This window comes from Microtus ochrogaster, chromosome 5 (assembly GCF_000317375.1).
Source record: "Microtus ochrogaster isolate Prairie Vole_2 chromosome 5, MicOch1.0, whole genome shotgun sequence".
Classification (NCBI taxonomy): Eukaryota; Metazoa; Chordata; class Mammalia; order Rodentia; family Cricetidae; genus Microtus; species Microtus ochrogaster.
The window spans coordinates 15,441,401-15,452,968 of NC_022012.1; the positions used below are offsets into that span (position 1 = coordinate 15,441,401).

At 49.1% G+C, this 11,568-nt stretch overlaps 1 protein-coding gene across 3 annotated transcripts in view; it reads left to right on the top strand.

The window, feature by feature from the left end:
- Slc44a2 (solute carrier family 44 member 2) overlaps positions 1-11,568 on the top strand; it is a 33,531-nt gene that overhangs the window by 4,159 nt on the left and 17,804 nt on the right. For 2 of the 3 annotated variants that reach the window (XM_005346892.2, XM_013346292.2), the window contains exons 1-2: positions 10,246-10,506; positions 10,997-11,045. In XM_005346892.2, the coding sequence (XP_005346949.1) occupies positions 10,470-10,506; positions 10,997-11,045 (86 nt within the window). In that variant the 5' untranslated portion in view covers positions 10,246-10,469. Of the gene's footprint in view, positions 1-10,245; positions 10,507-10,996; positions 11,046-11,568 lie in introns of those variants that run through there. The other variant, XM_013346293.2, reaches the window with a different exon arrangement.

Genomic DNA, 11,568 nt, shown 5'->3' on the forward strand with positions numbered 1-11,568 from the left:
GCACACATGTACTCCCATGTTCTCTACCTGGTATCTGATAAACCAGGCACACATGTATTCCCATGTTCTCTACCTGGTATCTGATAAACCAGGCAAGTGGGCATCCCAGCTCTCTGGAGGTGGGGGCGGGAAGATTAGAACTCAAGGTCATCATTGGCTGCACAGGAGTTTCAGGCCAGCCTAGGCTACATGAGAGCCTATCTCAAAAAAGAAAAAAAGAATTTAGGGACCTGGTTAGATGGCTCATCAGTGCTCACTGCTCTAGCGGAGGACCTGAGTGTGATTCCCAGCACCCAGATGTCACATCTTCCTCCAAGCACACAGTGCCATAAACTCAGAACACACACCACACTGTGCACATGAATAAAGAAATAAAAGCCGGGTGTGGTGTGTACATCTTTAGTTCCAGCCCCAGGAGGCAGGCAGATCTCTGTGAATTTGAAGCCAGCCTTAGTTTGGTGAGTTCCAGGACAACCAGGACTCAGCAAGTGTTCTTAACTACTGAGCCATCTGCCCAGCCCCACTATGAAATTTTTATAACACATATGATATATATTTTTTAATTTGTGTATGAGAGATACAATGAGGGTGGGGGTTGTCCACAAAGCTCTGGGCTCCTCACCAGTGGCCACACCAGTGAGAAAACATCTCTTCCTCCCCAGCATGGTTGCTATCTGTGAATTCTCAGAGAAAGGCAGGGCCTGGTGAGTGCCCCCATTCACATACATATTTCTTTTGGGGGTGTGTGCGCTATGTGAACATATGTGGGGATCACAGGTTGACACTGGTGTTTCCCTCTGTTGCTCTCCACTTTTGTAAGTTTTTATTTGTTTGTTTGTTTGGTTTTTGGTTTTTCAAGCCAGGGTTTCTTTCTGTAGCTTTGGAGCCTGTCCTGGAATTTGCTTGCTTTGTAGACCAGACTGGCCTTGAACTCAGAGAGATCCACCTGCCTCTGCCTCCTGAGTGTTGGAATTAAAGGTGTGCCCCACCACTGCCCAGCACTTTTGTAAGTTTTTAAAAAGCACATTTACTCATGTATGGTGTGTGTGGGGACAGGTTGTGGAAGTGAGTTCTCGCCTTTCACTTTTTTTCCTTTTTTTGTGGTTTTTCCTTTTCTTTCTTTCTTTCTTTTTTTTTTTTAATTTTTTATTTTGGAGACAGGGTTTCTCTGTAGTTCTAGACCCTGTCCTGGAACTCACTCTTGTAGATCGGGCTGGCTTCAAACTCACAGAGATCCGCCTGCCTCTGCCTCCTAAGTGCTGAAATTAAAGGCGTGGCCACCACCACCCAGCTCACCTTTCACACATTGAGTTAGGGGATAGTGCTCAGGGCATCAGGCCCTAACTTGAGCCTTCCTGCTCGCTTAATTTCTGTGACGGTGTCTGTCCCTAAGCCCGGTACAGTTTTTACCCCCAGATTTTATGTGGGTCCTGGGGACTGGAACTCAGGTCCTTATGGCCAGGGTTTTACCCACGGTCATTTCTTCGGGAGTCCCCCACACCTGTATCTCTTTAGTCATGGTTTTTTATTTTATGTGTATGGGTATTTTGCCTGCATGTGTGTCTGTACCATGTGGAAGCTTAGTGCCCAAAGACGTCAGAAGAGGGTGTTGGGTCCTCTAGAACTGTAGTCCTGGATGGTTGTGAGCCACTCTGTGGTGCTGGGGAAGGGTTCTCTACAAGAGGACCAGCGCTCAGTGAAATACAGTGTAGCCGACTGAAGATACACAGTGTAAGATCACTGGCTGCTCTTGCAGAGGACCCTTCCTTCCCCAACACCCCTGTGGTGACTCACAGCTATCATCAACCAGGGGACCTGGTCCTCTCTTCTAACCTCTGCAGGCACCAAGCATGTGCACTGTGCTCAGACATAATACATACAGGCAGACACTCGTATAAAATAAAATGAATAGGTCTAATTTAAAAGTTTTGGGCCAGACCGTGATGGCGCATGTGGTTAACCTTTAATCTCAGCATTTGGGAGGCAGAGGCAGGCAGATCCCTGGGAGTTCAAGACCAGCCTGGGCTATAAGAGAGAAACTCTGCCTGTGGGGAGTGGGGGGGGGGAACGGACACAGGGAAGGGGGACAACCTCTGCCAAAAATAAACTAGGCAACAACAAAAGATTGTTTATTTTTTTATTTTTTTAAGATGATTTATTTATTTATTATGTATATAACATTCTGCCTCCATGTATGCCCACACACCAGAGGAGGGCGCCAGACCTCATTACAGATGGTTGTGAACCACCATGTGGTTGCTGGGAATTGAACTCAGGACCTCTGGAAGAGCAGACAGTGCTCTTAACCACTGAGCCATCTCTCCAGCCCCCAAAAGATTGTTTAAATACATACTTTGTAGCCTTCTCCAAGAATAAGATTAGCCCTGCTTTGCTAGGGTGGAACAATGCGCAGCTTTGTACCCTGTGAATTTGCCCGAAGGATTGGTGTAGAATACGAGACTAGAGGTGTGGGTGACATTCCTTTGGTTCATCCCAGCACCAAAATCGTGGCGCTTAGGAGACAGAGGGTTAGAGATGTGCGGGGTCTGTGTCCTGTAGATAGCATCTGGAATGAGGGTAAGGACAGTTGCTTTTCTGTTTTTTTTTTTTCTTGTTGTTTAATTCTGAGTAGAAGTGTCCATGTGTGTTTGGGACGGGACCCTCGCAGCTCAGGCTGCCCTCAAACTCTCTATTGAGCCAGGACTGACTTTGAACTCCTAGCCCACTGCCCTTCGCCTTCTGCTGGCTTGGGGGACCCTGCTCAGTTGATGTCATGCAGAGAAAGGACCCAGGTTTCTCAGGCATGCAAAGCCAGTGAAGCCTGGCTCCACCCATGACACCTGTAGCTTTTATTATATTTATTTATTTATTCATTCATTCATTTTCTTGTTTTGTTTTGTTTTTTGGTTTATGAAACAGGGTTTCTCTACAGCTTTGGAGCCTGTCCTGGAACTTGCTCTGTAGACCAGGCTGGCCTTGAACTCATAGAGATCCTCCAGCCTCTGTCTCCTGAGTGCTGGAATTAAAGGCGTGCGCCACCACCACTGGCTCATTCATTCATTTTCTGAGACAGGTTCTCTCTACTTAACCCTGGATACCCTGGTGCTCAAAATGTAACCAGGTTGGTCTGGAACTCACAGAGATCTATCTGACTGTCTCTACTCCCTGAGTGCTGGGATTAAAAGTGTGTACCACTAACCCAGTTTTTAATTAATTAATTATTAATTTTTTTTATGTAAGCTCAAGCTGGTCAGAATTCACTCTGCAGCCTCAGTTGGCCTCGATTTCACCATTCTCCTGCCTCCGTAACTTGAGTGCTGGGATCATTAGCCACCTGGCCCTTTCTCCATCTTTTGTCTCCATACCTTCACTGCATGGGCACTGCCTCCAAATCCTTGTCAGAAGGACTTGGCTCAGTGGCTGAGAGGTCCGTTCTTTAGGCCAGGCCCAGACGTCTGGGAAGGCAGGAACTGTGTAGGCGAGGCCTTGGACACTGGAGCCCTTGACTTAGCCAGTGTTTGGAAGTTGTGGGGGCTGGGTGTCACTTGATGTCCTGGCAAAAGCATTATGATAGACTGCCTGTCTGAGTTCCCTTATCTCCCACACCGTGGATGAGCCCTCATGCCTGGCTTGGCAGGACCTGCCCCCACTGTTTTCACAATCCAGCTACCCCCTCTCCCCCACCACCCTTGCCTCTCTCTCCCTGAGTCTGATTTCTTTTGCTCTTAACCCCATGGAGAAGACTAGGTAAGTTACACAAAACAAGAGTTAACTTCTTATTTGATTGATTCATGGTCACCAGGCTTTATCTGGTGGTTTTCTTGCTAGAAGAAATCCGAGAATCAGTGAGCCCACACATGTGTGCTGTGTTTTAGTTCTTGCTATGCTCGGTTGGAACCCAGGGCCACTGCCATGGGAAGCAAATGCTCTTCCTTAGAGCTATATCTTAGCCCCTCACTGAGGGTGTCTACTCAGGAGTTTCACCTCTGAATCATACCCCTATGTGAGGGCTTGTCAGGGTTACTGCTGCTGTGATAAACACTGTGACAAAAGCACCTTGGGGAGGAAAGGGTATATTTGGTTTACATACCCTGAATCTCAGTCCACTGAAGGAAGCTAACTCCAGGAAATCACTGAAGGAAGGAACTCAAAACAGAGGAACCTGGAGGCAGGAGCTGATGCAGAGGTCATGGAGAGATGCTGCTTACTGGTTTGCTCCTCATTGCTTGCTCAGCCTGCTTTCTTATAAAATCCAGGACCACTAGCCCAGGGGTGTCCCCCACACACAATGAGCTGGGCCTTCCCCATCAATCACTAATTAAGAAGATGCCTTACAGCCAGATCTTATGGACGCTGTATTAGGATTCTCTAGACTCAAGAGTCTAGAGTAACAGAACTTACATGAATCTCTCCATATGTACAGAAAGGGGTTTATCGGAATGGTTTACAGGCTGTGGTCCAGCTAATCCAACAATGGCTGCCTATGAATGGAAAGTCCAAGAATCCAGAAGTTGCTCAGTCCAGGAGGCTGGACGTCTCAGCTGGTTTTCAGCATCTCTGGAATCCCGAGGAACAGGCTCCAATGCCTGTGAAGGAATAGACTTGCTAGCATGGCAAGAGCAAGCAGTCGAAGAGCAAAACCTTCCTTCTTCCATGTCCTTTTATAGGCTTCCAGTAGAAGGCATGGCCCAGATTAGATCTGGATTAAAGGTCTGGATTAGAAGTGGATCTTCCTACTTCAAATTAGGAAAAAATTCCTCACAGCTGTGCCCTCTTTTTTCTAGTTTTAGATCCAGATATAGTCAAGTTGATAGCCAAGAACAGCCATCACAAGGCATTTTCTCAGTTGGGGCTCCCTCTTAGGTGACTCTGGCTGTGTGGAGTTGACATACAATTAGACACAGGGATACCTGGCAGGGGCTCTGCCATGGAGCTGCATCCCCAGCCCCTCACTGGAGAATTCTAGAAAAGGATTCTACTGCTGAATCATTCTGTATGTGTGTGTGTGTGTATGTTTTGAGACAAGCTCTCACTAAGTGACAAGGCTGACCTTTTTTGGGGGGGATGTACAAAGAGAAATGGTTTATTTTGGATCATAGTTCAGGTCCATCACACGGGGAGGGTAAAACAGCAGGGCTTGAGGTGGTCACACTGCGTCCACTGTGGTAAGAGAGTGATGGCTGCATTAGAGGTGGCCTTGCGATCATTCTATGCTTGTCTTTGTCACCCTCCCTCTCCCTAGTCACCTCTCAAAGGCCCTACCTAGTCTTTGTCTTAATACCTCCCAGTGGGGCTAGAGCTGCAGAGATGGCAGACTGCATTTAAACCTCTACAGGCCAGAGCTACCAGACAATTGCCAGATTAGACATGAGAGGGTTTTTGCGTTAATCCAATCTATGGTGGTCACTAGCCTCAGTTTACCTTCCTGTCAAGTGGGATCACGCATTAGCCTTTTCTAGTTTCATTGTTTTTCACTGCTCACCGTGTGTGTGTGTGTGTGTGTGTGTGTGTGTGTGTGTGTGAGAGAGAGACAGAGAGAGAGAGAGAGAGAGAGAGAGAAAGAGAGAGAGAGAAAGAGAAGGGGAGGGGGAACAGAGGGAGGGAGAGGAAGTGAACCGGTGACTGCGTGAGCTAGAGCTAGTGAGCAGGGAGCTCCAGAGGCCAGAAGTGTTTAATCCCCTGGAGCTGGAGTTACCGGAAGTCAGCTGTCTGTGTGAGCAGTATGAACTCTTAACTACTGAATCGTGTCTCCAGTCCCCTGTTCTACTGTGACAAGGTCTCACATAGTTCAGGCAGCTTTTGAAAAAATTGTATCTTGCCAGGCATGGTGGCGCACACCTTTAATCCCAGACAGGGAGCCCACAACAGGCCAAAGTATAGAGACCACCAAAGACCAACTTGGTGAGCAGATGAGTTTAACTGGGGATTACTTACAGGAATATGGGTGAGGAGTTACCTAACAGCAGCAGAAATGACTAACCAACCAGCACGAGTGACAGCTCACACAGCTGGGAACCTGGAGCACACTGCACAGCCGGCAGGCAGCTGCACAGGTTGGAGAGCGTCCGTCCTTTCCGGGTGCAGCTCTTTTTATCCAGTGTTTGTAGCTTTCCCCCTCTCCACACACTCCCTTATTGTTGGTTCTGGAAGGGAGGGGCTGTCCTCGCTGAGTTTTTGAAGCTGTTTTGTTTTTGTTTACCTCCCTGTTTAAGGAGCTTTCCTACAGGATAGAATGTTTTCTATCTACACGTAGCAGAGGAGGCTGCTACACACAATGCCTCAGTCCTTCCAGTCTGGTGGGTGTGTCTGTCTGTGTGTGTGTGTGTCCTGCCAAAGGGTTTCAGGAGTCCGCCTGCCTCTACCTCCTAAGTACTGGAAATAAAGGCCTGCACCACCACACCCAGCTGAGTGCTTAAATGGATTCTTAGAATTCTATCTTGGCTCCCCACTGTTGCGTGTCTAGTGCTCTAACCCATTTAGCTGTAGCCCCAGTCAGTGACCTTGAGCTTCCGACTGACTCTTCTACCTCTGTTTCCCACGGGCTGAGCAGCTCCTGCTTGTACACACTATGTATTCAGCCCTGGGAGCAGGACTTCGCCTCCTCGGCGGGTGCTTTAGCAACTTCCTCCTCCCCTCTCTCTCTCACTCTGCTTTCTGTTCATATTATCTGGCATTGTGGTTGCAAAGACCCAGCCCTTTCCCATCCTGCAAGTATTGGATCAACCTCTTGATCAGAAACTGTTAGCTCTTGCAGCTGCTGTCCTTTATAAAGTTGCGTTTCTTTATTATGTGTGTGGGCTGCAGGCAGTCAGCTCACTTCATAGCAGGCACGCAGAGGCCAGAGGATCCTGCAGGAGTCAGTTCTTTGCCTTCAATATTGGCGACAGTGCCTCTACTTCTGATCCACTTCACCTCCTCTGCGTTTTAAATTCTGTCTAAAGGTTAACCCACCTTCCATCTCTCTGAGAGAGCTGTCAGCTGCTGGACAGTATACACTCCCATAAGCTCTCCTCCCTAGACAGGTCTTATGTTCTTGCTGAGTCCCCCTTGGTGGCTCCCACTTGCCCATCAAACCTATTTGGGGGTGAACAGCTTAGGAGCCCTGGCAGGGGTGGGTTACCCCAGTTGACCCTGAAAACATCTAATATTCCCTTATCTTGTCTCCCACTTGCCGTACCAGCCTTCCTATCAGAGAAACAGTTTCTTGTAGCTTTTCATGCTTCTAATAGCTTGAGGTTTTATATATTCGCATGATTAGTTTCTGTGGAATTTTCTGCCTCTGAGTCAGGGCTATTTTTTCCACTTACATATCAAGCATACTGACTTAAACATTTTTGCTTTATCTGTGGACCCTCAGTTTCCTATGTGATCTCCAGTTCACCCTCAGTTTCCTGTGTGACCTCTGGTCTTCCTAAGGTTTCCTAAGGGTACCTTCTTTTTTTTTTCTCTCTCTCAGTTTTTAGAGACAGGGTTTCACTGTGTGGCCTGTAGTCTCATCTGTGTTGGCCTTGAACTCACAGAGTGTAGAGAGGGCACCTTCTTAATGCTGGGTCACACATGTGTGACACCAGGCCAGCTTTAAATTCTTGGTTTGGTTTCTGTTTTTTGACAGTGTCTCACTGTGTAACACTGACTTGGGACTTGCTCTGTAGAGCAGGTTGGCCTGGAACTCACAAAGATCCACTTAGCATGTCTCCAGAGTGCTGGGAGAAAAAGTGCATGCCACAGTGGCCTACTCAGGTTTTAACATGCTTAAAAATATGTATTTACTTTTATGTATGTGTATGCATGAGTACCTGCATGTATATATGTTCACCATGTACCTGGTACCTTAGCGGTAGAAAGTGGAGGAGTCTCAGCTCCAAGAACAGGAAGAGCTGTTATGTGGGTGCTGGGAACTGAACTCTAGTCTTTTGCAAGAACAGCAAGTGCCTTCAGCCACTGAGCCATCTCTCCGAGCCCCAAGTATTTAAATTTTTTAGCCAGGATTTAGCTACAAACTCAGGGTGGCTGCCACTCAAGGCAGTTCTGCCTCAGTCTCTCAAGTGCTAGGGTGACACTTGTAGACCGGCCACCAAGCCCAGCGTTGGGGGAAAGAGGTGGCCTGGGTCTGAGCCTAGGGCTTTACAGAAATCAGCCCCCTCAGCCCTCTGCTTCAATTAAAGGAACTGGTCTGAAGTAGGCCTCCTTTGGGCTCAGGTCAAAGCCCAGCACAAAAGGTGTGGTGTCACCCTGCTGTGTCAGGCCTGCGAATGACCTTGGCAGGTATGAGATGACCTTGAGGCCTCTGTGAGGGTGGCAGGGGTCGTGTGAGCCTGCCTGAGGGAGCCATTTGAGGACGTGATGGTTGGAGACTTTGTTTGACTGTCCTCAAGGCACTGTCCAGCTCGGAACAGAAGCAACTTGTTGCCCAGGACCAATCTACTCTGTCCACTGCCAAATCTGGGTGAGGGCCTTCGTGAGGGCCAATGATGTTAGGGCTGTGGCGCTTTCGAGAAACACGGGTTTCTTTGGGAGTTCTGGTCAGCCTAGGCCACGGCTTGGAGCTTTTAGCCCCGCCTGTTTGCTGATGCCTGTGGCTTTGGGGTCAGGCAAGGCTGGCCTCCCTGCAGTGAGCCAGAGCAAGGGAACTGGCCTTCTCTAGGGACAGCTGATTAGAGAGCGGAGCCCAGCTGGGTGTGCTAGACTTTGTGGTGGCAACTGCAGGTATTAATAGTTTTGTGTGAGGCTGTTCAGTTAGAACTCATGCCTTACAGGGTAGGCTCTACCCCTGAGCCACACCCCTGCCCCTCACTGGGATTGGGGATTCTAGGCTGTTGCTCTACCCCTGAGCCATGCCCTGGCCCCTCACAGGGTGGGGCAGGAAGGTTCTAGGTTGTAGCTCTATCACTGAGCCACGCCCCGGCCCCTCACTAGACAATTCTAGGCAGGTACTCTACCCCTGAGCCACGACCCAGCCCCTGGCTGAGGAGGGTGGATTCTAGGTAGCAGCTTTATCACTGAGCCACACCTCAGTGTGGTTTGGTTTTGGTGGTTGTTTTGGGTGTGTGAGGTAGTGATGAGGGTACAAACAGGGACTTGGGATTTTTACCATGTATGTTGGATACCCTCGTATTTTATATGTGTGTGTGTGTGTGTGTGTGTGTGTGTGTGTGTGTGTAGGTATATATATGCCTATGATGGTATACATATCACACCAACTGTATATCCTGCTTCTTTTTCTTTTGAGACAGGGTTTCTTTATGTAGCCCTTGGCTGTCCTAGAATTAGCTCTTGTAGACCAGGCTGGCCTCAAATTCGCCGAGATCCACCTGCCTCTGCTTCTCAAGTGCTGGGATTAAAGGTGTGCGCCACCACCACCTGGCTATCCCCCTTCTTCAGTTTGCCTGCTGGTGGATATATGGAAATGCACACTGTATACCTCCTTGCCTGCTGTATAACGTGATCCCAGCTGTGCCCCATGCTGACACCTGCCCTTGATCCCCACCTTGATTGAACACCTGACAGTGCTCCTTAAGCCCTGTGCCCTATCCACAAGGCCAGGATTGGCATTTTCTGCTGCTATTGTGAATCCCAGACTGGTCTTGAACTTGATTTTTTAAAAATCTTTATTTTTATTTTATGTGCATTGGTGCTTTGCCTGGATGTATGTCTATGGGAGGGCATCAGAACCCCAGGAACTGGAGTTACACACAGTTGTGTGTTGCCATATGGGTGCTGGGAATTGAACCCAGGTCCTCTACAAAAACAGCAAATTGGCTGGACAGTGAGTTGTATGCCTACCTAAACTACGTAAGACTCTCTCTAAAAAAAAAAAAAGCACCAATAGCCCCCCCCCCCAATTTCATTCATGTATTTGAGTTTTAGCCCAAATAATTTATTTTTGGTTGCTTGTTTTTCTGTTGTTTTGTTTTTCGAGAAAGGGTTTCTCTGTGTAGCCTTGGCTGTTCTGGAACTCGTCTGTAGACCAGGCTGACTTAGAGATTCACCAGCCTCTGTCTCCGGAGTCCTGGGATTAAAGGCGGAGCGCCACCATGGCCCAGATGTCTGCCTGCTTTCTTTCCTCCCTGTGCCTCAGTTTCCATCTTGCATGGTAGAGCAGTTGGGTGATCTTTTAGAGTTGAGAAGTATTCCTGGATGCATTGTTGCGTGGGTCGGTGGAAGGTGGGTGGATGGAAGGTGAGGCCAGAGCCCGGAGGAGCCACCTCAGGCTCCTGGATGGAGGCTGGGTGAAGGTGGGGGGCTGGGAGAGCTAAATCCAGCCTTCCAGAGAGTGGCAGGAGCAACTGCAGCCCCGCCCGGCCCGGCCCCCTAGGTCGGTCCCTCCCTCCCTCCCTTGGTTATTTGGCTGGGGCCTGTCTGACCGGTTTGGGCCGTCCCGCTTGCTACTCTGGAGGAGCTGCTGCCGGTGGCGGCTGTGTCCAGGAGGGCACGGACCGCCTGGGCGCCGTCGGGGCCGCACTGCAGTGATGGGGAAGGATTCGCAGCATTACTACGGGAAGCATGGTATGGGAGCCCTCCTAGTGCACCCCGGGGACACCAGCGGGGACCTTGGACTGTCAGGGAAGGTTGCAAAAGGGAGGGGGAGTAATTGCACTTGAATCGTACGTAGTCCGCCCACCTCCCGGTCCCCCTTACCGTCTGTGCTAGCTCCCACAGCTGCCTCAGATGCCGGTCCACTCGCCTACCTAGGACCAGGCCGACACCCATCCCTAGAGCACCTGCACCTCTACACAGTGAACTTTGCGTTCTTTGCTCTGGTCCTTGTAAACCCTTCCAGGCATTTTCCTTGGGCCACAGCAAGCTGATCAGTCAGCTGGTCACCCCCAGGGACTCTAGTCCCTGCAGTAGTCTCTGATGACCTTGGGTGTAGTCCCCTGGAGGTAGGATGCAGGTACAGCTCAATACTCCTTATGGTTTGGGGACCCTGGGTCCCCCAGCTTCCTTGGCTGTTTCAACTTCTCATCCACCCTTGTTTAATCTTGTTGACTTTCAGGGACGCCTCAGAAATATGACCCCACCTTCAAAGGACCCATTTACAACAGGTAGGAGGCCCTGCCTTCCTGGGGAAGAGGGGAAAGGATGGGAGAATGTGTCTCTGTTCTCAAGCAAAGCAGAATAAACCATTGCGATGTGATTCAAGAGCTGGTTTCCTTAAGGTTCTAGACTCCTCCCATTGGAGCTGAGAATAGAATTGAGCCGCACAAACCTTAGGCCTCTGCCCTTACATGGATCCTTTTTTTTAAATTTAATTTACATTTATTTATGTGTATGTATGCTGGTATGTATGTGTGTGTGTGCTGGTGTGTATTGTGTGTGTATGTTGGTGTGTATGTGTGTGTATGCTGGTGTGTATGTGTGTGTATGCTGGGTGTGTATGTTGGGTGTATATGTGTGTGTATGCTAGTGTGTATGTGTGTGTATGCTGGGTGTGTATGTTGGGTGTGTATGTGTGTGTATGCTGGGTGTATGGGTGTGTATGCTGGCGTGTATGGGTGTGTATGCTGGCGTGTATGGGTGTGTATGCTGGTGTGTATGGGTGTGTATGCTGGTGTGTATGGGTATATA